Source organism: Neoarius graeffei, chromosome 16 (genome assembly GCF_027579695.1).
Source record: "Neoarius graeffei isolate fNeoGra1 chromosome 16, fNeoGra1.pri, whole genome shotgun sequence".
Taxonomy (NCBI): domain Eukaryota; kingdom Metazoa; phylum Chordata; class Actinopteri; order Siluriformes; family Ariidae; genus Neoarius; species Neoarius graeffei.
In genome coordinates this window covers 16,582,411-16,609,780 of record NC_083584.1, presented here as the reverse complement: position 1 = coordinate 16,609,780, position 27,370 = coordinate 16,582,411, and the positions used below count along the sequence as shown (strand labels likewise).

At 40.7% G+C, this 27,370-nt stretch overlaps 1 protein-coding gene across 5 annotated transcripts in view; it reads right to left on the bottom strand.

Annotated features, from left to right (window-relative positions):
- col5a3a (collagen, type V, alpha 3a) overlaps window positions 1–27,370 on the bottom strand; it is a 243,094-nt gene that overhangs the window by 171,242 nt on the left and 44,482 nt on the right. For 4 of the 5 annotated variants that reach the window (XM_060942576.1, XM_060942577.1, XM_060942578.1 and 1 more), the window contains exon 5: window positions 5,531–5,653. In XM_060942576.1, the coding sequence (XP_060798559.1) occupies window positions 5,531–5,653 (123 nt within the window). Of the gene's footprint in view, window positions 1–5,530; window positions 5,654–5,991; window positions 6,026–27,370 lie in introns of those variants that run through there. The other variant, XM_060942580.1, reaches the window with a different exon arrangement.

Here is a 27,370-nt window from a genome sequence, read left to right as displayed (position 1 = left end):
GCATTTAGTGCACTATATACAGTAGGCTGTGATACACTCTATGCAGTGATCATATATTGTGAAAAGATTTTTAGATTTTGCCTTTCTGTACTTTTGCATGACTTAAATTAAAAACAAAAGACAAATTAAACATGACAAATTTGGGTGTAGGTCATGGGTCACTTGTGAATCAAAAATTAAGCTAAATATTAGTGCTGTCAAAAATGTCGCGTTATTAACGCGTTAACTTGACTCAATTTTAACGGCGATAATTTTTTTATCGCGAGATTAACGCCCTGTGACATGATGTAGGTTTTTCATAAGCTTTTGAAACTGCCAGGAACTTGGAACAGAAAACCGATAGCAGCTAGACTGTAATACCCCGCACAGCCAGAGTCCTCTGCCCTCCTCCCCCCCAAGAACCAGCGCGGGCAGGGCGCGCTAGTAGAGATGGGATTTATGGCTCTTTGATGGGATCCGCATCTTTGTGATCCGTTCTTTGAAAAGAGCCGTTCAAAAGACTGGCTCATTTGGCTCTTTTTAAATATTTATTCAGTTTTAAGAAGACAGCGTCTAAAGAGCCAGATCCCTCTGAACTGTAAACTCAATGCTATCCCAGAAATCCTTCCTGTAATATGCAAATTTGGCCGCCTCTGATTGGACAGCGCGACGCATCAACAGGCAGAAAGTGTAAAAGTACAAAATGTGTTAAGTGAGCTGAAACAGTAAAGATCAGATTCAATGCAATATTTATCAACGAACAACTTAAAGTTAATATAATAGTGTACTTTATATTATAATCAAGCATGTCAAGCCTACCGTCACTGTGAGTTGTAGACTAACTCAAGCAGTAGATCACTTCACTCCTGGTTCTTTTGCTAGCACCGGTGCTCGGCTTAGGTTCACTTTGCAGTGGCTGTGTCAAGACGTGTTATGCTTTGCAATAAAAAAAACATTGGTACAAAGCAAGCCCATTCACTTTTTTATGCTGATAAGATAATTACAATGTTTTTTCATGTGACAAAAATGTGCGATTAAATTGTGATTAATCGCGAGTTAACTATGATAGTCACGACTTTAATCGCGATTAAATATTTTAATCGCTTGACAGCACTACTAAATATATATAAAATATAATGGTAGATGGGAAAAAAAAAACCACATCTAAAACATTTAAGCCTGTGATATTTCTTCATATGTGATTTTCTTCACTTTTTGTGAACTGTTTTATTGAAAAGTATTACAGCGCAGTGCAGCCTTATAATTATTTGACAGCCATAATACATTTTGCACACAGCTGATCACAATACACAATACATTAATATCTATATGTAGTGTGAGGTCATGTAAGGTCAAAGGTCAACTGCTGTGTACTATAAATTATGGTTATGCTTTCAAAATGCTTCTCAGAAGCTTTGGGTAAACTGTTCTGATAAGGTGAGGGAGAGAGAGAGAAAGAAAGAGAGAGAGAGAGAGAGAGAGAGAGAGAGAGAGAGAGAGAGAGAGATGTACTTGGGTGTGTTGTGAATATCAGTGTGTAACATAAGATGTGGGTCACTAATGTGAGCGATGCTGATCAGGCCTGATTTTACACGCTGTTCTCTCAGCTGTGGAGAGTGCTGGCTCTGACTTACATCACACACACACACACACACACACACACACACACACACACACACACACACACACACACACACACACAAAGCCGTGGGAAGCCTGGTGCAGAAATCAATGTTCCCCATGACCCAGCTCACAAATTGATGTTTTTTTTCCAGTTTCCTCCCACCGGGTTTTCCCAAAAATGCAAGCCACTGCCGCACTTTGTCATGGCTCTGAGTCACACACACGTGCAGGAACTCAAATGCGCATTCTCACGTGCACTGTGACAAACACACTCACACTTGCATGCTTATTGTTACATATTCAACATAAATCCTCAAACTGAGACAAACACATTGAATCTTCCCACAAAAACATATTACACACACACACACACACACACACACACACACACACACACACACACACACTTCTCACACTTCTCCTTGGCTCTGGTGTTGTCAGATTGGGTTACTCAATGTGTCCTAGTGCAGGCTGTGTGAGTCATAAATCTTCAGTGTCCGGGTGCTGTGGTCTCTGTCCTGCCCAGAGCTGCCATGTTATTGCCACATTACCAGAAGGAATGTTTTAGTATTGATCAGAAAAACGACTCAGCAGAGACCTTGAACATTTAAAGTGAAATTAGGGTGCTGAAGAAAAATCAGTGACCAGAAGGCCTTTTGTGCCGATATAAACTGAAGCAACTCATTCAACATGCACATTGTAACCATAACAACACTGTAAACATAACACTATAACCATAATGCTGTAAACATAACATTGTAACATAACACTGTAACCATAACAACACTGTAACCACAACACTGTAACCACAACAATGCTGTAACCTTAACACTAACCATAACAACACTGTAGCCATAACAACTCTGTAACCATAACAACTCTGTAACCATGATGTAACCACAACACTGTAACATAACACTGTAACCATAACAACACTGTAACCATAACACTGTAACCACAACAATGCTGTAACCTTAACACTAACCATACCACTGTAACATAACACTGTAACCACAACAATGCTGTAACCTTAACACTAACCATAACAACACTGTAACCATAACACTGTAACCATAACTCTGTAACCATGATGTAACCACAACACTGTAACATAACACTGTAACCATAACAACACTGTAACCATAACACTGTAACCACAACAATGCTGTAACCTTAACACTAACCATAACACTGTAACCATAACAATGCTGTAAACATAACACTGTAACCATAACAACACTGTAAACATAACACTGTAACCATAACACTGTAACCATAACAATGATGTAACCATGATGTAACCACAACACTGTAACATAACACTGTAACCATAACAACACTGTAACCATAACACTGTAACCACAACAATGCTGTAACCTTAACACTAACCATAACACTGTAACCATAACGATGCTGTAACGTTAACACTGTAACCATAACAACACTGTAACCATAACAACGCTGTAACCATGATGTAACCACAACACTGTAACCATAACACTGTTGTAACCTTAACATTGTAACCATAACACTACAACCATAAAAGGCTGTAACCATAACACTGTAACCATAACAATGCTGAAATCATAACGTTGTAACCATAACACTGTAACCATAACAAGACCATCACCATAATAATGATGTAACCATAATAACGTTGTAACCATAACAATGATGTAAGCATCACACTGTAACCATAAAAAGCTGTAACCATAACAATGCTGTCACCATAACAACACTGCAACCGCAACACTGTAACCATAACAGTGTAACAATAACAATGCTGTAAACATAACAAAGATGTAACAATAACGTTGTAACCATAATAATGTTGTAACCATAACAACACTGTAACCATAATGCTGTAACAATAACAATGCTGTAACCATAACAACACTGTAACCACAAGGCTGTAATCATGTGTGTGTAACCATCACACTGTAACCTTAACAATGTAACCATAACTATGCTGTAACAATGACAACACTGTAACTATAATCACACTGTAACCATAACAATGCTGTAACAATAACAATGCTGTAACCATAACAACACTGTAACAATAATCATGCTGTAACCATGACAACAGTGTAAATCTAACCACATTGTAACAATAATAATGCTGTAACCATAACATTGTAACCATCATACTGTAACCATAACAACACTGTAACTATAACCACTCTGTAACCACAAAATGCTGTAACCATAACAACAATATAACTATAACCATGCTGTATCCATAACAACACTGTAACCATAACCACTCTGTAACCACAAAATGCTGTAACCATAACAACAATATAACCATGCTGTATCCATAACAACACTGTAACTATAACCACTCTGTAACCACAAAATGCTGTAACCATAACAACAATGTAACTATAACCATGCTGTATCCATAACAACACTGTAACTATAACCACTCTGTAGCTATACAGCTAGGCTTCTACCAGCTCCATCCATCCATCCCTCCATTATCTACACCGCTTATCCTTCTGGGTCGTGGGGGAAGCTGGAGCCAATCCCAGCTGACTTCAGGTAAGAAGCTCATTCCCTGCTCATTACCAACTAATTAACCAGTTACTTTATCTAGCTCAAATAACACTAAACATTGTTTTAATTTCTCTTTGTTCTACATTCAATTACCTCTGATTTGACACGTCATAAATCTTACGAACAAAACTCATTTTCCTTCCATCTCTCCGTCCACCATGTTGTTTTTAATTACTTGCCCCAAGTTGTGACCTGACTGGTTCAACAAAAAAAAGTAAACATTTCTAAAGTCTTTGCATTTTTTTTTTCAACAAGACTCCGCTACTTTTCCAAAACCTCAGCTTCCATCCCTCTCGTGGCCATAAAATTACAGAAGTATGAGTTAAAAATGCCTAATGTGACTCGTTCGAAACCTTAGTTGCAAAAGATCATTCTGACGACGGTGCAGTGATGTTTCCGGGAGGAAAAATACTGCATGGCATCAGTGAGACAGGGATGCAATCTCTGCACCCAGAATAATGATACATTACTCAAATTAATTTTTTCTTTATCTTCAGCAGACACTTGATCCCAGTCAGGGTTGCAATCATACATGCATGTACTTCCTGTAGTCTATAGTACAGCATGAACCTGCGCTGTCTCCACACCTGTTGTCTTACATTAAAAGCTTCCGCATTTATTGTTCTCTGAATGTGAGTTAGCATTCTGTCCCAGAGGTTTTATTTACTATTGATTATATTCACAGTTTTAGGTGGAGAATTCCTCTAAATGAATAAAAATGATCAGGTCAGCACTAGATGAGGCAGGTACAGTAAGGTAGCTGTCTGGCAGAGACGACTCGGTCTCTGTGTCCTTGCTCCCTGTTTTATTGCTTGGCTGACAGGGACTGTGGGACGGCCGCCCAGAAAACCTGCAGTGATTGCAAATGCGCCTATTAAAAGCACAAGTGCCTGAGGTGAGCCAGAGAGATCGGTGAGGCTTTACCGGAAAATAAAAAAAGAGAAAAAGCTGCAAACTTGTTGCAGACTTCAAGGCGACCCACGTCCTCGTGAACTTTTGAGGACAGGTTTGGTGTGGGCTGGGAGTTCACACAAAATACAACCTGTTTATTTGAAAGAATACGAGACAATAAATCGGCTTGCCAGAAACGTAGGCCCGGGACTGACAGAGTGGACATGTGAGGGAAGCAAAAGTTCGGTGAGTCAGACAGGAGGTCAGGCTGACTACGTACCAGGTTGACAAAATACAAAATTTAACTTTAAAATCTAGATTGGATAAGCAGGATATAAAACAGGAGCTCCTTTAGAGGTACTGACATACATGAGTCAGATGATGAAACAGCTGTAACGTCTGGAGGACGTTCATGGGTGTGCCTGTGTGTGTTTGTGTCTGTGTGTGTGTGTGTATGTGCATGCGTGTGCATGCTTACCTCCTCGGGTTCATAGTTCTGGGTACGATAAGTCAGAGGGGAGTCACAGTCTGGGATGTAGTGATGACAGTACTCTTCTGCAGCTTGAGGGTCATCCACAATCAGCAGTTGCTGGATATCTCCCTTTGACACAAATACACACACACATTCCACAGATTACACAAGCCGTCTGGAAAACCCTGATGTTTCTGGCCAAAACCTTGCAAAAAGAACAATGGATTGTAAACCAAAGGGCTTATTTCCAAAACCCTGGAAATATCCTGCAATTTCCAATCTGAATAGTCCATATTGTTTGCAACATAATCATCAGGTAATATAAAAACCACAAACAACTTAAAAGTGCTAATTAAGATCCCAAACCAAACATTAAAAAAAAAACAAAAAAACATACGAGCTCCAACACGATATAATTGCTCAACATGTCAACATACTGAAACGTATCAAGCTGCCAAAACACTTACCCACTAATACCTGCTCCAGCTACACAACATAAAGCATGTAAATTACACCACCACAGGGTTGTTTTCACAGCCCTGGCTCTGTCGCTGACTTTCTGTGGATGGGTGTGCCTCAAGTCTCGGTACTTTCCTAAATAGCCTGATCTTATCCTGCTTTGATGTGCATTCAGAATTGTTGTGAATGTAAGGTCCAGACTTAAAATTTGCACATGAGCACACCATAAAGTCATAATTACAAGTGGGAACTTGAGCAATTATTACGTTTCTCACATTTTGGCTTGTTATTCCCATTCAACTTTTTATCCTGATGTAGATAAGGATCGTTTCCACGGTCAACAGCAGGTAATTATTTTTCCTCAAAATACAATTTCATTTTATCAGTCCCTGATTTAAAAAAAATATATATATTGTCAAGACTTACTCTTGCTTCTTACTTGGTGTGACGTCTGCAACATAATCCACTCCGGAATCCACTTCCTAGAGCACACCACAGCCTACAAACATGGCCGCCATGGACTACAATTCCCACCGCTCACTGTTCACAGTCACCTGATTACTGATTGTGCACACCTGTTCCACATTACATACAAATACGGACTCCAAACACGCACACACACTCCTTGCAAATGCTCTGCCCTGTGTCTGAAATCACTCACTACTCACTATATAGTGGACTATATAGTGAGTTTACCGGTGGAAAGAGTACTTTGAGGATTTATTAAATGAGGAGAATCCAAGAGAGAAAAGGTCAGATTCGTTGGAGACAGCAAATCAGGAAGCAGAGTTGGTTAGTAAGGATGAGGTGAGGGAAGCCATGAAAAGAATGAAGACTGGGAAAGCAGTCGGACCAGATGGTATTCCGATTGAGGATTGGAGATGTTTGGGTGAGACGGCTGTGGAGTTCCTAACGAGATTGTTTAATAAGAGCCTAGAGAATGAGAAAATGCCAAATGAATGGAGAAAGAGTGTGCTAGTCCCAATATACAAGAATAAGGGAGATGTACAGAGCTGCAGTAATTACAGAGGAATAAAATTGATGAGCCACACCATGAAGCTATAGGAAAGGGTATTGGAGGCGAGATTGAGAAGAGAGGTAGCAATCCGTGAACAGCAGTACGGGTTTATGCCAAGGAAGAGCACGTCGGATGCAATTTTTGCTTTAAGAATGTTAATGGAGAAGTACAGAGAAGGTCAGAGAAAGCTACATTGTGTGTTTGTAGACCTGGAGAAGGCATACGATAAGAGTGCCGAGAGATGAGTTATGGTATTGTATGATAAAGAGTGGAGTGAATGAGAAGTATATTAGAGTGGTGCAAGACATGTATGAGAACAGTGAAACAGCAGTGAGGTGTGCACTTGGAACGACTGAATGGTTCAAGGTGAAGGGGGGACTCCATCAAGGATCTGCTTTGAGTCCTTTCTTGTTTGCCATAGTGATGGATAGCTTGATGGATGAAGTGAGGCAAGAGTCAACATGGAACATGATGTTTGCGGATGATATTGTGATATGTGGTGAAAGTAGAAAGGAGGTTGAGTTGGGTTTGGAGAGATGGAGGTATGCATTGGAACGAAGAGGAATGAAGGTGAGCAGTAGCAAAACAGAATACATGTCCATCAATGAGAATGGGGATGAGAGTGTAGTGAAGATGCAAGGAGTAGACGTAAAGAAAGTTGGTGAATTCAAGTACCTGGGGTCAACTGTGCAGGAAAATGGGGGCTGCGATAGTGAGGTGAGAAAGTGAGTGCAGGCAGGGTGGAGCAGTTGGAGAAGGATTTCGGGAGTCATTTGTGATAGGAAAGTCCCAGCAAAAGTGAAAGGTAAGATGTATAAGACAGTAGTGAGACCAGCTGTGATGTATGGATTGGAGACCGTACCCTTAACGAAGAGACAGGAGGCAAAGTTGGAGGTGGCGGAGTTGAGGATGTTAAGGTTTGCGATGGGAGGTTGGACAGGATAAGGAACGAGCACATCAGAGGGACAGCAGATGTGGAGAGCTTGGGAATTAAGCTAAGAGAGATGAGACTGAGATGGTATGGACACATCCTGAGAAGAGATGCAGAGCATGTTGGAAGCAGAATGTTGAGGATGGAGCTGCCAGGCAAACAAAAATGAGGAAGGCCAAAGAGGAGATACATGGATGTGGTGAGAGAGGACATGAAAGTGGCAGGTGTGGTAGAGAAGGATGCGGAAGACAGGGAGCAATGGAGATGAAAGATCCACTGTGGCAGCCAAAAGAAGAAGAAGATATAGTGAGTTTACCATTTTGTAGTGCTGTCCGAATGTATAGTGAGAATCATTACACCCTATATAGTGGACTCATAGTATCCCACAATGCATTGTGAAAAGCAGCGTACAACCGATGGTCAGTAACCAAGCAATTTAGACCATCATGCATTGAAGTTGTGCTGAAAGAAAAAAGTGTGTTGGGGTGAATGGATGGAGGAAGAAACACGTTATAAACGGACATTCAAGTCCAATGAAAAATAGTAAGGTAATAGAATAAGACAGATAAAATACAAGAATTAAAGTTACAGTGCAGAGCGAGGAATTAACCAAAAGCCTCAAATTTGATTTAATAAAAGGCAGCGAAGAAGAAAGAGTATTCAGCCTTGATTTAAAAGAACTGAAAGATGCAGCAGACACAAAGTACTTTGTATTGATTAATGTGGGAAATACACTCAGTCAGGTCTGTAGTATTCGAGTCCAACTCGTGCCCTAATTTTAAGGACTCGTGACTCGACTTGGACTTGAGCAGTGATGACTCGGACTTGGACTCGGACTCGTGTATTAACTGCATTCGGACTCGTAAATTGGAGACGAGGACTTGGATTTTTTCTTTATTTTTTGTAACATGCCATGATAATTTGGCATATTTATATCTACATTAATTTTTGTACTAATTTCGTGCAAGAGTGTCACACCTGCGAGCCTTGGCGCGTGCTTCAGATAGACTCTTGGGTGCACTCCGGAAAGCGTGCGCTCCAAGCGGACTCTCGCACGTGCCGTAAACGACTCGCACCTGCACAGGATTAAGGCGCAATCAGCGTGCCGATATAAAAACTGTGAAAACACACTTACTTTGCGAAGTATTGAGTTGCGTTGCTGACACATTACCGAGTCTTATTTCCTTGTTTGGGTTCCTGATCCCTGATTTCCTGTTTCTCGTCTTTGATTCTGCCGAGTCTACGATAGCCTGTTTGCGGCTCACTCGACCTATCGCCTGTTTCACCGTTTTACAATTTTGCCTGCTGTTCTGGATTGTTTACGGTCTTCACTTGTATTAATAAACACACCTTCTGCACTTACATCCGTCTCCTAACCATCTCTGACAGAATACTTCACGCTCCCTGACAAAGAGAAAGAAGAATGCAAAGAAGGAAAGAAAGCACAACTTTATTCATCACACACTTGAGAAATTTCCTCTCTGCATTTAACCCATCTGAAGCAGTGAACACGCACATGCACACACACGTGAGCAATGAGCACACACACATACCCAGAGCAGTGGGCAGCCATGCTAACAGCGCCCAGGGAGCAATCGGGAGTTAGGTGCCTCGATCAAGGGCACCTCAGCCCAAGGCCGTCCCATATTAACCTAACCGCATGTCTTTGGATAGTGGGGGAAACCAGAGCACCCGGAGGAAACCCACGCAGACATGGAGAGAACATGCAAACTCCACAAAGAAAGGCCCTTGGAGAAGCACATTCACCTGTTTATATGTCTTGTTCAGGAACGTTAATGGCGCTAAAACAGACACCGTCAAATGGTGCGGGTGGAGTCTTGTTCTCAGACTCGACTCGGATCAATAGTGGACTCGACTCGAAAATTTTTTTAATGACTTGGACTTGACTCGGACTTGAACACTGAGGACTCGAGACTGGACTTGGACTCAAGGTTTAGTGACTCGACTACAACACTGCACTCAGTATAATATGTATTTATTACAAAAGTACATGCATGTGTTTATTATTTTGATAACCCACCAGCCGACTGATCTGGCACGTTTTAATTTACGACAGTAATGCCATAAATAACGGCACGGTGGAGTAGTGTCCGAAAAATTTTTTTTTTCATTTTACCAGTGAGTTCACTGTATAGTCCTCTATATATGGTAGAATTCCCTAGATAGTGAGTAGGGAGTAGTGAATTAGTAGGTGATTTCAGACACAGGGTCAGTGTATGCTATCTGACTTGACCAAGCCTTTTGTTCATGTATTGATATTCTGGTTCTGACTTTACCTGACAACTGGATGCTGCAGATTTGACTAACGGATTGACTGCTTCATAGAAAGTGATGAGACAAGGTCATGCAGGTCTTACAAATCACATTTATAAAATAGCTTCAGTAGTAATCACTAAAATACGGTGTAAAATTCAGAATACACAAAAATTACACATTCAAACTCCCCTGCAATGGGCCATAATATTCCTTAACTGCTGACTCATTACATATCATTCATTAGTAATAGAACTACAGTGCTGTGCAAAAGTCATCGGCACATGCAAAGAAATGCTGTCGACCACAAGTGGCTTAAAAATAATGAAACGAAAGGTTTCAACATTAAAAAATATTATAAACAGTAAACCATAATAAATGAAACAAAGTCAGTATTTGGTGTGAGACGACCCTTTGCTTTAAAAAAAAAAACAGTAGTCTCAGGTCCAATGAGTGCAGTTTTATGAGGAAATGAGCTGTAGGTTTTACTGAACATCTTACAGAACCAGCCACAGTTCTTCTGGACACTTTGACTGTCACACTCACTTCTTCATTTTGCACCAAAACCCAGTCGCCTTCATTATGTTTTCTTTTTTAATCTAAAAAGTGCTCTCTTATGGAAAATGCTGCTCAGATACAAACATTTGTTTTGCTGTAACGTTTAATTTTGTGCTGGAAAAAAATGAACGTTTGGACTCTAAAATGTTTTTGTAATGTTTTGACTTGATAATGTCATAAAATAGAAATCTATAACAAAGTTTGTATGAAAAAAGGGGGGGGGGGGGGGGGCGCTAAGACTTTTGCACAGTACTGTATATTAGAAAATCCAGTGTGATTTAGTTTGCTAACTTAGTTTTATTATTTAGATGAAGCTCTACTCATGTGATTGAATAGGGCTAAGAACATGCAGGTGGAATTTTGATCATTTTTGCTAGTTAGCTTACCCTGCTACCTAGCCTGCATATATTATTTTGCTAAAATAGACTTGGAACTTGGTGACACGGTGGTGTAGTGGTTAGCGCTGTCGCCTCACAGCAAGAAGGTCCGGGTTCGAGCCCCGTGGCCGGCGAGGGCCTTTCTGTGTGGAGTTTGCATGTTCTCCCCGTGTCCGCGTGGGTTTCCTCCGGGTGCTCCGGTTTCCCCCACAGTCCAAAGACATGCAGGTTAGGTTAACTGGTGACTCTAAATTGACCGTAGGTGTGAATGTGAGTGTGAATGGTTGTCTGTGTCTATGTGTCAGCTCTGTGATGACCTGGCGACTTGTCCAGGGTGTACCCCGCCTATCGCCCGTAGTCAGCTGGGATAGGCTCCAGCTTGCCTGCGACCCTGTAGAACAGGATAAAGCGGCTAGAGATAATGAGATGAGACTTGGAACTTAAAAGAAGCTGTCAACTGCTGTACGAATCCATTTACGCCACCAGTCGAATTAATGTAGTTTTATTTCCTTACATTTGTTAGATTTTCTTGTTTTAATGCAATGTTTGTAGGACACTGGCGATCTGGCTAGCTAGCAAGTTAAGCTAACCACCTAGAATAAGAGAACAGCCAGTGTCTATACAGTACTCAGGCACAAGTACTTTATCCAAGTAATTTAAACTGCATTAGAGCAACTGTTGTGATAAATGAATGAATACAGCAGCTAAGATAGCTACTTTAAAATTACAAAACAAACCTAGCAAGAAATACTGCCTAGGTAGCTAACCAGATACTGTACCATTATAGGAAAGCCAGTATATTTCTCATATTCAGAATATCTATTTTTCCTTTCGTTTCTTTTTTTTAATTTGCGCTTGCAGTGCTGGCGCAAATTGTTTCCCTCACTCAGGAGCCTTCTACTTTCTTCCTCTTATTATTATTATTATTATGTATTTAGGACAAGGGCGGCACGGTGGTGTAGTGGTTAGCGCTGTCGCCTCACAGCAAGAAGGTCCTGGGTTCGAGCCCCGGGGCCGGCGAGGGCCTTTCTGTGCGGAGTTTGTATGTTGTCTGCGTGGGTTTCCTCCGGGTGCTCTGGTTTCCCCCACAGTCCAAAGACATGCAGGTTAGGTTAACTGGTGACTCTAAATTGACTGTAGGTGTGAATGGTTGTCTGTGTCTATGTGTCGGCCCTGTGATGACCTGGCGACTTGTCCAGGGTATACCCTGCCTTTTGCCCGTAGTCAGCTGGGATAGGCTCCAGCTTGCCTGCGACCCTGTAGAAGGATAAAGCGGCTTGAGATAATGAGATGAGATGTATTTAGGACACTATTTCTCCCTCAGTTTTCAACCAATCATCACCAAATTTCACATGGAATTTGAAAAATTCCCTCTGGGCTGAATTCCGTTGCTATGACTTTTGGTGCTGATCTGGATCACCGAACCAGAATGATCCATGAAAAACGGGATTTTTTCAATCACTTATTTCTCCCTCGGTTTTCAACCAGTCATCACCAAATTTCACATGAAGAATACCTCTGGGCTGAATTACATTGCTATGACTTTTGGTTCTGATCTGGATCACCAAACTGGAATTATCCATAAAAAACGGGCTTTTTTTCCTCACTAAGCATCATTCTCTATCTCTTATCGTTCCGGATCTATAGGATATGGTGACCAGACGTCTCAGTTTGTAAGAGCTAATGCAAATCACTGTGATTTTAGTCACAGTGTCTATCTAATTATTATTATTATTATTATTATTATTATTATTATTAACACTTTTTACGACACTATTTCTCTCTCAGTTTTCAACCAATCATCACCAAATTTCACATGAAGAATACCTCTGGGTTGTATTACTTTGCTCTGACTTTTGGTGCTGATCTGGATCACCAAACTGGAATGATCCATAAAAAACAGGCTTTTTTCCTCAGTAAGCATCATTCTCTATCTCTTACTGTTCTGGATCTATAGAGTACAATGACCAGACGTACCAGTTTGTAAGAGCTAGCGCAAATCACTGTGACTTTAGTCACAGTATCTATCTAGTTATTATTATTATTTTATTTATTTATTTTTTTTTTTTGGTGGCACGGTGGTGTAGTGGTTAGCGCTGTCGCCTCACAGCAAGAAGGTCCGGGTTCGAGCCCCGTGGCCGACGAGGGCCATTCTGTGCGGAGTTTGCATGTTCTCCCCGTGTCCGCGTGGGTTTCCTCCGGGTGCTCCGGTTTCACCCACAGTCCAAAGACATGCAGGTTAGGTTAACTGGTGACTCTAAATTGACCGTAGGTGTGAATGTGAGTGTGAATGGTTGTCTCTGTCTATGTGTCAGCCCTGTGATGACCTGGCGACTTGTCCAGGGTGTACCCCGCCTTTCGCCCGTAGTCAGCTGGGATAGGCTCCAGCTTGCCTGCGACCCTGTAGAACAGGATAAAGCGGCTAGAGATAATGAGATGAGATGAGATTTTATTTTATTTTTTAGGACACTATGTCTCTCTCAGTTTTCAACCAATCATCACCAAATTTCACATGAAGAATACCTCTGGGTTGAATTACTTCGCTATGACTTTTGGTGCTGATCTGGATCACTGAACCGGAATGATCTGTGAAAATCGGGATCTTTTTTCAATCACTTATAATTCTGTCAATTTTCATGACTTTTTTCAATCTTTTTTTTATTTTTTCAGGGTGTCAGGGCGCAACTTTTCCTTAACCATCAACTGACAAAGGTCAGCTAGCGCTAATTATTGTGTCTTTAGTCACAGTCTCTATCTAGTTTTTTTTTTTTGTTCTTAATATTGCACAGTTAGGACTCCTGTGTAAAGTTTACCCCAAACTTTTAGAGTATAATTACAACTACGATGATCAGTGTTAAGAAGTGCTAAGTAATTCTAGCGATGTTTTCAGGAGTGACTGTAATTCTGATGAATCATGAAAACATCAGGTTCAGTAATATTCACAGGCAGTCAAACACGAATGCTACATGTACTCTATAATTTCACACAACACATCCAGTCCCAATTTCCATACACTCTTGAGACCTCACTAGATAATGGCTCCGTACCCTGTGCACCAAGTCACTCTGCCCTGTAGTAATAAGGGTCAAAGACACATGATATGCCACTAAACAGAGACATGAGCTCAGCTTGAGATCAAGGCTTTCACATTTTAATGAGTAAGGCGTTTATCCTTGTCGTCTGATGAGTGTGTTTAACTCCCTGTGAACATCAAAGGTCAGTGTGTCCCAATGACTAGAAGTGCTCAGGGCACGGCAAGATGCAACCTCCTCCGCATGATTTAGTCTGTGAGGCATAAGGTGACTCAGTCGCAGCGCTGCATGATGGAAGACTGAAGATTTCATGATGTTTGTATAAAAAGAAGCAAATTCTGTGTTGAGCATATCACATGTACTGCAGATTTCATTTCATTCATTCATCTATTCGATTATTATACCCCCTGCAAACAAAGTCTGTCCATCCATCCGTGTGTCTTGTAAGTGCAACTCCTTCTAAATGGTTTGATGGATTTTGATGAAACTTTACACAGTTGCAGTATACCACCTGAAGATATGCATGAAGGAAAATAATCCCGGTCCGATGTTTCAAAGGGGAGATAATTCAACTAATTTCCTTACATATGGCAATATATGATGACAGGCTTGTAAGCGGGGGGTATTCTACCGTGAGTTTACTCACAGTTCTAGTCATTAAACTGTCTTTATTTTGAAACAACTGAATGTCAGATCTGATTAGACATCTAGTCAGTTGGTGCTCACTGAGTAAGCACTTGCTTTTTATTAAAAAAAAAAGGAAAAAAGAAGACACACAATGCTAGACGATGCCCCCTTTTGGAGAGAAGCCATAACATTCGGTCCATATCCAGTTTAAAGCTCTTTGGCAGCTTCTATTCCGGAGCAAATGTTGTTTAGCAAGAGAACATTCTTTTGTTTTCCCACGGTGAAGCTTGTTCATTACTTAAACGAAGCAACTACAAGTCATCACATTAGTCTGGCAGCCAAACCTTTTACTTGAAAGGTTCTTTGCCAGCCACAAGCACCTCAATTCACAATTGGTGAGATTGCATTTAACAAGAACATTATGCTATTGTGAATCACACTCCTGTAATCAGTCCAGAGTTCTCAAGAAGACATTCTTTTTCTCCTTGCTTAGTGATTCAAAGACAAATCCTGTCAAACTCAGTACGGTTAGTACAGTTCTCAAATGGGTGTTCACACATACTGGACCTCAAACTATATCAAAACCTCTCATATAAACACACACACGCACCAAAATCCCAAAACGATCATTTCGGACATTTCATTTAGGCCCTGCGGTGGTGTCGGGTGCCTAATGAAGTTTGAATCTCATAGACAATCTGGAAGCAATTGAGGTTTTAGCCCTGACCATGGTCTCCCGGGTTGCTCTCCCACGCAAAAGGAACTGGACTGAAGCCTATCCCACCCCGGAGAACCCTGGAACCAGGGCCTGGGAAATGACCCAGGAACGGGCCAAGCTTTCGCCTCCACATGCTTTGCTGGATCGAACCGGATGCATCATGAGACTAAATGACAGGAGTGGAGATGAGGGCAAGCACATGATAATGATAATTGAGATGAATTAGACATCACAGAGCGCAAAGAACACAAAGATGGTTGTTTTAAGACTGATGGAGATTCCTACTCATTAGCCATATGGTAGGAAATATAGAAAATGTTATGTTTACAACAAGTCACCCGCTTTCTGATTGTGCTATACATTTTCTGAAAAAAACCTAAACGTCAAACCTAACAATTGCTAACCAATTCTGTGCATATCCTCTGAGCAATTTTTGAACCTCCTCTAACCGATGATCCACTGAATTTTTTTTTGACATATCACTTCAAACTCTGCCAGACTGCCTGGAAAATCTTTGTTAATCCTTCTTGACATAGCTGTATCTGCTATAAATCAGCTCTGGCGATTGAAAAGTAATTTTTGCAATTTTGCTGTGCTTTGGATCGTTGTCTTGTTGAAACGTACAATCATGTGGCGGCAGCAGCCCAATGCATAAAATCATGCAGATACAAGTCATCTTCCATTATTATTCGCATCAAACATCAGAATGAGGAAATAACGTGATCTCAGTTACTTGTTGCTGGCTGGTTTGAGAATTCCAGAAACTGCTGCTCTCCTTGGATTTTCACAGACAGCATCTCTAGAGTTTATACATAATGTAATGGGGCAAAGAACATCCAGTGAGCACTAGTTCTGCAGCCACTTTGTTGATGCCTTGTTGAAAAAAGAAGTCTGAGGAGAATGGCCAGACTCTTTTGAGCTGACAGGAAGTTGATGGTTACTCAAATAATCACCCTTTACAACCATGGTAAGCAGAAAAGCATCTCAAAGTGGACCTCAACAGCAGAAGACCACTCCAGGCAGCCACAAACAAGAATCTGAGGCTACACTGGGCACAGGCCCACCTTAATCGACCAGCTGAAGATTAGTGGGTGGGTGAGATACACTCATTATATATAAAAGACAAACATTCAAGTCTGTAGTTTTCAGAAGTACAGTTTACACTCACTGGCCACTTGAATAGGAACTTGTTCTTGAATCTAAGGTTCCTGTTCTTGGCTGTAGGAATGGAACACAATGTGGTCTTCTGCTGTTGCATGCTGAGATGCTTTTCTGCTCACCATGATTGTAAAGAGTGATTATATGAGTTACTATATCCTTCCTGGAAAAAAAAAAAGCTCGAACCAATCTGTCCATTTTCCTCTGACCTCTCTTATCAACAAGGCGTTTGTTTCCACCCACAGAACTGTCGCTCACTCACTCAATGTTTTTTGTTTTTCGCACCATTTTGTCTGTGTAAACTCTGTTGTGTGTGAAATCCTCAGAAGATCAGCAGTTTCTGAAATACTCAAACCAAACCAGTCCATCTGGCTCAAACCAACACCCATGCCACAGTGAAAGAAAGTCACACTTTGAGATCACAATTTTTTCCCATTCTGATGTTTAAAGTGAACATTAATAAACTGAAGCTCTTGATTTGTATCTGCAGGATTTGATGCATCGTGCCGCTGTCAAGGGATTGGCTGATTAGAGAACTGCATAAAACAGTTAAGCAGGTGGATGGGTGTGCTTAATAACATGGCCGGTGAGTGTATACGTATAGTTGAAAATGTCTATATTTACCTCCGCCGACTGTTGGAGGAGGTTATGTTTTCACCACCATTTGTTTGTCTGTTCCCAATGTAACTCAAAAAGTAGTGAACGGATGTTGATGAAATTTGGAGGAAAGGTGAACCATGGGCCAAGGAACAATAGATTAGATTTTAATGCAAATCCAGATATGTCTGTCGATCCAGGATTTGTTTGACTATTCCAAACATAACTCAAAAAGTAGTGAACGGATTTTGATGAAATTTGGTGTACAGCTTTAGTATTATCCTAGGCTCCAGTGATTTCATTTTGATGTTGATAATACACTATGTGTACAATTATTAGGCAAGTTGTATTCCTGAGGATTAATTTTATTGTTCAACAAATACAGGGTTCTCAGTCAATCCAAATTGTTAATAAACCTAAAACCCTAATGTTTAACAAAGAAAAAGGGAGTTTAGGCTTTTTCAGGGGAATATATAAGTGTGCACAATTATTAAGCAATATTTAGTGTGCACAATTATTATGCAACTAAAGCCAGTATCTCACTGGGCTGCGACAGCTTGTGACAAATTGCAAAAGTCATTCGCGAGAGAGTTTCAAAAGTGTCTTGAAACATTCGCAGGGTTTCTCAATTTCCTTGCATGAGTCGCAAAGTGTCGCTCCTTTGTCGCTGAAATTTTGAATATGTTCAAAAAATTTGTGCGACAAAATTTCTCTCAAAATAGCCACAAATGCGTCGCTGGTGTCGCAAAGCCGTCACGAGCCCTTCTCAAGTCAGTTTCCATGAGACAGGAAGTGTGAGTGTATCTCACTGGGCTGCGACAGCCTGCGACTAGTTGGAGACATGACAATTGCGATAAAATATGTGAATATCAATTCAGTGTGATTCCAAGTGAAAATTGTCGCTAATTCGCATATTTTATCGCAATTGTTGTGTCTCCAACTAGTCGCAGGCTGTCGCAGCCCAGTGAGACACTACCCTAAATGAAAAGCTAAAATTTTCCCATCTCACTTGTTTATTTTAATTTTTAGAGTAAATGTAACAAATAAACAACTCAGAATTAACAAATAAACACTTTTGGCATTTCAAAAATATTCAGTGACCAATACAGCCAGCCTTTTTTTCAATAACTGACATGAGCCGTCCGTCCATGGAATCTGCTCCATCAAGAGTCACTCTCATTTCATCCGTCCATAAAACCTTTGAAAAATCTGTCTTCAGATATTTCTTGGCCCAATCTTGACGTTTCAACTTCGGAGTTTTGTTTAGTGGTGGTCATGTTTCAGCCTTCCTCGCCTTGGCCATATCTCTGAGCACCAAACACCTTGTACTTCTGGGCACTCCAGGTAGGTTGCAGTTCTGGAATATGGTGGCGCTGGAGGATAATGGGTTCCTGGTAGCTTCATGTTTAATCCTTCTCAAGTCTTTTGCAGTGAATTTGCGTCTTTTCTTCTCCACACGTTTTTCAAAGATTCAAGATTCAAAGATTTTTTATTGTCAATTCACTATATATCCAGGATATATAGGAGAATTGAAATGTCATTTCTCTCTCACCTTACTTGTAAAAACAGATAAAGATTACAAAAAAAAAAAAAAAAATATATATATATATATATATATATATATATATATAGACATACATACAACCCCAATTCCAAAAAAGTTGGGACAAAGTACAAATTGTAAATAAAAACGGAATGCAATGATGTGGAAGGTTCAAAATTCCATATTTTATTCAGAATAGAACATAGATGACATATCAAATGTCACATCTCAAAAAAGTTGGGACAAGGCCATGTTTACCACTGTGAGACATCCCCTTTTCCCTTTACAACAGTCTGTAAACGTCTGGGGACTGAGGAGACAAGTTGCTCAAGTTTAGGGATAGGAATGTTAACCCATTCTTGTCTAATGTAGGATTCTAGTTGCTCAACTGTCTTAGGTCTTTTTTTGTCGTAGCTTCCGTTTTATGATGCGCCAAATGTTTTCTATGGGTGAAAGATCTGGACTGCAGGCTGGCCAGTTCAGTACCCAGACCCTTCTTCTACGCAGCCATGATGCTGTAATTGATGCAATATGTGGTTTGGCATTGTCATGTTGGAAAATGCAAGGTCTTCCCTGAAAGAGACGTTGTCTGGATGGGAGCATATGTTGCTCTAGAACCTGGATATACCTTTCAGCATTGATGGTGTCTTTCCAGATGTGTAAGCTGCCCATGCCACACGCACTAATGCAACCCCATACTATCAGAGATGCAGGCTTCTGAACTGAGCACTGATAACAACTTGGGTCGTCCTTCTCTTCTTTAAGGAGGAGGACTTAAAAAGTGCTGGAATTATTTATATAATCTACCCCGCTGTTGCTTTCGCCTGCTTTTTTTTTTTACTTGAAATTGCCGCAAAGCTGTATTTTATGAGGTCAAAACAATTACAGCCAACATTTTCTGTAACTAATTGATTTTTTTCCACCTAGTTTTATTTTATACAATGGACTTCAGTGTAGGAAAAATAAACCACTTACATGAAGCTCTGAATGTCAGACAGCTTTCATAAGGTCTTAAAATGCAAGTTAAAAAAAAACCCAAACAAACAAATGAAACGCATTCATTATTATTGAGGTCAAAAGTTTGTATGCTCTTAAGACAAATAAATAAATTTATATCAATAGGACATTAAAGGTTTGATTCTAGGTATTGGGCGGCACGGTGGTGTAGTGGTTAGCGCTGTCGCCTCGCAGCAAGAAGGTCCGGGTTCAAGCCCCAGGGCCGGTGAGGGCCTTTCTGTGTGGAGTTTGCATGTTCTCCCCGTGTCCACGTGGGTTTCCTCCGGGTGCTCCGGTTTCCCCCACAGTCCAAAGACATGCAGGTTAGGTTAACTGGTGACTCTAAATTGAGCGTAGGTGTGAATGTGAGTGTGAATGGTTGTCTGTGTCTATGTGTCGCCATGTGATGACCTGGCGACTTGTCCAGGGTGTACCCCGCCTTTCGCCCGTAGTCAGCTGGGATAGGCTCCCGCTTGCCTGCGACCCTGTAGAACAGGATAAAGCGGCTAGAGATAATGAGATGAGATGAGAAAAGCAGACATCATGGTATTGAGTCTTGTCTAATCCCTGACTCAAGATAAATTATAAAACAGTTCTGGTTGACTAATATGATTGGTTGCGCAGTGCTTATAGTATTTCCTATAACCGCAATGGGACGTTTCATTGAGTCTATCACTCTGTGTAAAATTCCACTTCCTAGTTCAAAACAGTTACTACGCTACTGTTAGCAATATCATCATCATCAACAGTAGACATGGCAAATTCTATTTTTCACAAATATACCTTTTGACTTAAAATATCAAGGCACATCAGATGAAGATGAAAAAAAAGAAATGACACCAATTTTCCCGGAATCTTCTCTAACAATGATCTACAAATCAATGTGAGCTAGCTAGCTGATGGGCTATAAAGTGAGTGTGGCTTCTTCAGGATCTATTTTCCTCGAGAAGAGCAAAAAAAACCCCACTATATATATATATATATATATATATATATATATATATATATATATATATATACACAACCTCGATTCCAAAAAAGTTAGGACAAAGTACAAATTGTAGATAAAAACAGAATGCAATGATGTGGAAATTTCAAAATTCCATATTTTATTCAGAATAGAACATAGATGACATATCAAATGTTTAAACTGAGAAAATGTATCATTTAAAGAGAAAAATTAGGTGATTTTAAATTTCATGACAACGACACATCTCAAAAAAGTTGGGACAAGGCCATGTTTACCACTGTGAGACATCCCCTTTTCTCTTTACAACAGTCTGTAAACGTCTGGGGACTGAGGAGACAAGTTGCTCAAGTTTAGGGATAGGAATGTTAACCCATTCTTGTCTAATGTAGGATTCTAGTTGCTCAACTGTCTTAGGTCTTTTTTGTTGTATCTTCCGTTTTATGATGCGCCAAATGTTTTCTATGGGTGAAAGATCTGGACTGCAGGCTGGCATCAGAAACTGACTGACCATCAGAGATGCAGGCTTCTGAACTGAGCGCTGATAACAACTTGGGTTGTCCTTCTCCTCTTTAGTCCAAATGACACAGCGTCTCTGATTTCCATAAAGAACTTCAAATTTTGATTCGTCTGACCACAGAACAGTTTTCCACTTTGCCACAGTCCATTTTAAATGAGCCTTGGCCCAGAGAAGACGTCTGCGCTTCTGGATCATGTTTAGATACGGCTTCTTCTTTGAACTATAGAGTTTTAGCTGGTAACGGTGGATGGCACGGTGAATTGTGTTCATAGATAATGTTCTCTGGAAATATTCCTGAGCCCATTTTGTGATTTCCAATACAGAAGCATGCCTGTATGTGATGCAGTGCCGTCTAAGGGCCCGAAGATCACGGGCACCCAGTATGGTTTTCCGGCCTTGACCCTTACGCACAGAGATTCTTTCAGATTCTCTGAATCTTTTGATGATATTATGCACTGTAGATGATGATATGTTCAAACTCTTTGCAATTTTACACTGTCGAACTCCTTTCTGATATTGCTCCACTATTTGTCGGTGCAGAATTAGGGGGATTGGTGATCCTCTTCCCATCTTTACTTCTGAGAGCCGCTGCCACTCCAAGATGCTCTTTTTATACCCAGTCATGTTAATGACCTATTGCCAATTGACCTAATGAGTTGCAATTTGGTCCTCCAGCTGTTCCTTTTTTGTACCTTTAACTTTTCCAGCCTCTTATTGCCCCTGTGCCAACTTTTTTGAAATGTGTTGCTGTCATGAAATTTCAAATGAGCCAATATTTGGCATGAAATTTCAAAATGTCTCACTTTCGACATTTGATATGTTGTCTATGTTCTATTCTGAATACAATATCAGTTTTTGAGATTTGTAAATTATTGCATTCCCTTTTTATTTACAATTTGTACTTTGTCCCAACTTTTTTGGAATCGGGGTTGTATTATATATATATATATATATATATATATATATATATATATATATATATATATATATATATATATATATATAAAGAAAAACAATATATACATATTTATAAATATAGATAATATAGATAAAAAATACACTCTAAAATCAAACAATGTACAAAATAGCAGTAGGGCAAATACAATACAATTTCTGTAATGGAGAAGGTGCTTAGAAGAGCAGCTTATGAGGTGTATATGAACAGTAGTGCAAATGAGCAATAGCAGCAGATACAACAGTAATGAAAATGTTTGTAGTGTGATGTGCAAATGCATGTGATAGAGTTTCTTGTGTGAATGAATGTGTTACAGGCCAGGGGTAGGGGGTAGGTAGTAGACAGAGTTCAGCATCCTGACAGCCTGGTGGATGAAGCTGTTCAGCAGTCTTGTGGAGCGGGCCCAGAGGCTCTGGTACCTTTTCCCTGAGGGCAGGAGGCTGAAGAGTGAGTGTGAAGGGTGGGAGGTGTCACCAGCGATGCTGATGGCTCTGAAGGTGAGATGGGAGTGATAGATGCCCGTAAGGGAGGGCTGAGGGGTACCAATGATCTTGCTGGCCGTGTTCACTATGCGTTGCAGAGTCTTCCGTCAGGAGGCACTGCAGCCTCCGTACCACGCAGTGATGCAGCCAGTGAGGACACTCTCAAGGGTGCCCTTGTAGAATGAGCATATGATGGGGGGTGGGACTCGTACACTCCTCAGTTTGCGGAGGAAGTAGAGGCGAGTTTGAGCCTTCTTGGCCAGCGATGCGGTGTTGTTGGACCAGGAGAGGTCCTCAGCGATGTGCCCCCCTAGGAATTTGGTGCTGCTCACCCTCTCCACTGCAGCACCATCAATGGTCAGAGGGGGATGCTGTGAGTGACCTCTCCTGAAGCCGACTACAATCTCTTTGGTCTTATCCATGTTCAGGAAGAGATTGTTGTCTATACTCCACTGGACCAGTTGGCTCACCTCATTTCTGTAGTTGGCTTCATCGTTGTTAGTGATGAGGCCCACCACAGTCGTGTCATCCACAAATTTGATGATGTGGTTGGTGCTGTAGATTGGTACACAGCTATGGGTCAGCAGGGTGAAGAGCAGCGGGCTGAGCACACACCCTTGTGGGGCCCCTGTGCTCAGCATGATGGTCCTGGAGGTGTTACTGCTGACCCGAACGTTCTGTAGCCTCCCTGTTCTGTGGTCACGTTTCAATAGCTTAGCTATTTCAAGAGTGCTGCATCCCTCTGATAGGCATTTTACAATTTTTATCTTTTCAGTGTCTGTTAAATCTTTTTTTGGCTCATTTTGCCTGAGATAAAGAAGCTGCCTAATAATTATGCACACTTTAATATAGGGTGTTAATGACTTTAGGCCACACCCTCCCTCATTACACAAATAAGTACCACCTGAGAATGCTTAAATCCAATTGGCATTCAAGTGTATATAGCCTGGGGTTGGAAAATATGCATAGAAATAACAGTAGGGTCAGAAGACTCACTTGCCTAATAATTGTGCATAGAGTGTACATATGTGCGCTACACTCTCGGAAAATAAAGTACATCATTGTACCTTTTGGGGTACAGTAGCTTGTCACTGGATCAGTATCCTCTAAGGTACTTATTTGTACCATTTATATACTAATTGGGAATGTATATGTACTTTTTTTACCCTAAAATGGTACACATAGTTACCTTGAAGTCCAATAATGAGCCCTAGAGGGTAGATTAGTGTAGATTGTACCTTGTGGGACAGAACTGGACTCCTACTGTATCCCTATTTCTGACAGTGTACCGATTGCCCTTCTAGTTCACTTTGTAATTGGTTTTCCCAGAACACATACAGTGGTGCTTGAAAGTTTGTGAATCCTTTAGAATTTTCTATATTTCTGCATAAATATGACCTAAAACAACATCAGATTTTCACACAAGTCCTAAAAGTAGATAAAGAGAGCCCAGTTAAACAAATGAGACAAAAATATTATACTTGGCCATTTATTTATTGAGGAAAATGATCCAATATTACATATCAGTGAGTGGCAAAAGTATGTGAACCTCTAGGATTAGCAGTTAATTTGAAGGTGAAATTAGAGTCAGGTGTTTTCAATCAATGGGATGACAATCAGGTGTGAGTGGGCACCCTGTTTTATTTCAAGAATAGGGATCTATCAAAGTCTGATCTTCACAACACATGTTTGTGGAAGTGTATCATGGCATGAACAAAGGAGATTTCTGAGGACCTCAGAAAAAGCGTTGTTGATGCTCATCAGGCTGGAAAAGGTTACAAAACCATCTATAAAGAGTTTGAACTCCACCAATCCACAGTCAGACAGATTGTGTATAAATGGAGGAAATTCAAGACCATTGTTACCCTCCCCAGGAGTGGTCGACCAACAAAGATCACTCCAAGAGCAAGGCGTGTAATAGTCGGCGAGGTCACAAAGGACCCCAGGGTAACTTCTAAGCAACTGAAGGCCTCTCTCATATTGGCTAATCTTAATGTTCATGAGTCCACCATCAGGAGAACACTGAACAACAATGGTGTGCATGGCAGGGTTGCAAGGAGAAAGCCACTGCTCTCCAAAAAGAACATTGCTGCTAGTCTGCAGTTTGCTAAAGATCACGTGGACAAGCCAGAAGGCTATTGGAAAAATGGTTTTGTGGACAGATGAGACCAAAATAGAACTTTTTGGTTTAAATGAGAAGCATTGTGTTTGGAGAAAGGAAAACGCTGCATTCCAGCATAAGAACCTTATCCCGTCTGTGAAACATGGCGGTGGTAGTATCATGGTTTGAGCCTGTTTTGCTGCATCTGGGCCAGGACGGCTTGCCATCATTGATGGAACAATGAATTCTGAATTATACCAGCAAATTCTAAAGAAAATGTCAGGACATCTGTCCATGAACTGAATCTCAAGAGAAAGTGGGTCATGCAGCAAGACAACGACCCTAAGCACACAAATTGTTCTACCAAAGAATGGTTAAAGAAGAATAAAGTTAATGTTTTGGAATGGCCAAGTCAAAGTTCTGACCTTAATCCAATCGAAATGTTGTGGAAGGACCTGAAGCGAGCAGTTCATGTGAGGAAACCCACCAACATCCCAGAGTTGAAGCTGTTCTGTACAGAGGAATGGGCTAAAATTCCTCCAAGCTGGTGTGCAGGACTGATCAACAGTTACCGGAAGCGTTTAGTTGCGTTTATTGCTGCACAAGGGGGTCACACCAGATACTGAAAGCAAAGGTTCACATACTTTTGCCACTCACAGATATGTAATACTGGATCATTTTCCTCAATAAATAAATGACCAAATGTAATATTTTTTGTCTCATTTGTTTAACTGGGTTCTCTTTATCTACTTTTAGGACTTGTGTGAAAATCTGATGATGTTTTTTAGGTCATATTTATGCAGAAATATAGAAAATTCTAAAGGGCTCACAAAGTTTCAAGCACCACTGTAGTATATCAGTTCAAATTATTGGCCAGATGTGATGCTGATCATTTTTTAACTGTAACATACAGTAGATATGACTAATATTACTGTGTACTCCCATTTGAAGAGATAGAGGGTGGATGGGTGTTCTGTAAATTTGCTAGGATTTTTCAGGAAAGGAGTGAAGCTTTTATGGAGGCCCACATTTCAGAGATGGATGTGTTTTAGAGATTAGGTGAGCATGATGAGAGGGCGGATCCTTGGCAATAATGGTTAATAGTGGGGAGAGCGTTATAAAAGGTTAAACATGCGTGTGGGAGAGGTCAGGAACATTCAGTTATTGCAAGGGCGTCTAAAGGAGGTGTGGCATGGACTGAAACATCTGGTTTGGATGATGAGAGGACTGAGATGTGTGGCCATTAGAGTTAGACTTCACCCCTAAAAAAGAAAGTTCTGAAATTGTTCAAATAAAATCTAATGGGGACTCATTTGCATAATGTGACGGGCTTCGAAAAGCTCCTTATTTATGATTAGTGAGCCACATTAGCCATGCTAGGTGAAGTATTCCTTCAAGCTAACGCATTGATAATAGCATCTTTCTGAAGGTTAAAATATGCACAGCTAATGGAAGTAGAAGGTTAGACTGTTGTCCTCAGGGACCAGCAGCAGTGAAGTGAATAGAGAGAGAGCGAGAGAGAGGTTTACTAAACACTACACACACTACAAACAGAGACATGAACCCTAAGGGCTAGATTAAAAGATGGGAAATGGGTTTTTGTTTTTTGCTCTCCTTGAGGTTTTAGCAAACATTACACGCCAAAACAAGTGTTTTGAGTCATGTAGGTCAATTCAGAACCTCAAACTATGCTAATGCATCCTCAAATAGCTGCAGCACGACTCCAAATGATACAGTTCATTATCCATTAATCCTATCTGAAAGCCACTCTGACAAGCTTCATGCTCAAGTATCTGACCTTTGACCCAGCCATCCTATAAGTACAATGAAGACAGAAATCCAAGTATAAATCACTGTGGGATAAACACGACATCTATCAAATCCTTTCACATGCCCCCCCCCCAATTACAGTGACATGATTCACATCTGGAGCTTTTTAACTCATCTGTAAAACCTTCCTGTCCCATTAAAACTGTTACAATTGTTCTAAACGCAGTTGGGAATCAGACCGTGATTTCAATTACTCCTGAAAGACAATATTCTGTTGACATGCTCACTTGTAATCCACTACAAAAATGTCAACAAGCAGCTTTCTAACGTAGCAAACACAAGAAGTATACTTGGAAGAAGATGTATACTTGGCCAAAAGTATTGACCTCCTTTCATATGAAACCCCTAAATAAGAGCTGGTCCAACCAATTCACTTCATAAGTCACATAATTAGTTGATTAAGATCCACTTGTGTGCAATCAAAGTGTCACATGATCTGTCACATGATGTCTGTATAAATCAACCTGTTCTGGAAGGACCCTGACTCTGCTACATGACTAAGCAAGCAACATGAAAACCAAGGAGCCTCCAAACAGGTCAGAGACAATGCTGTGTTCACACTTATACCGGTACGAAAGTGGTATAACTGTATCGATACAAAGTATACCGGTACAGTTTAGTGCATCTGTCCACACTAGCGAGAAATGTTTGCGGTTTTCTTTCACGGTAGTTGAAATGCGCGTGCGCGAAATGTTTCCGTGGT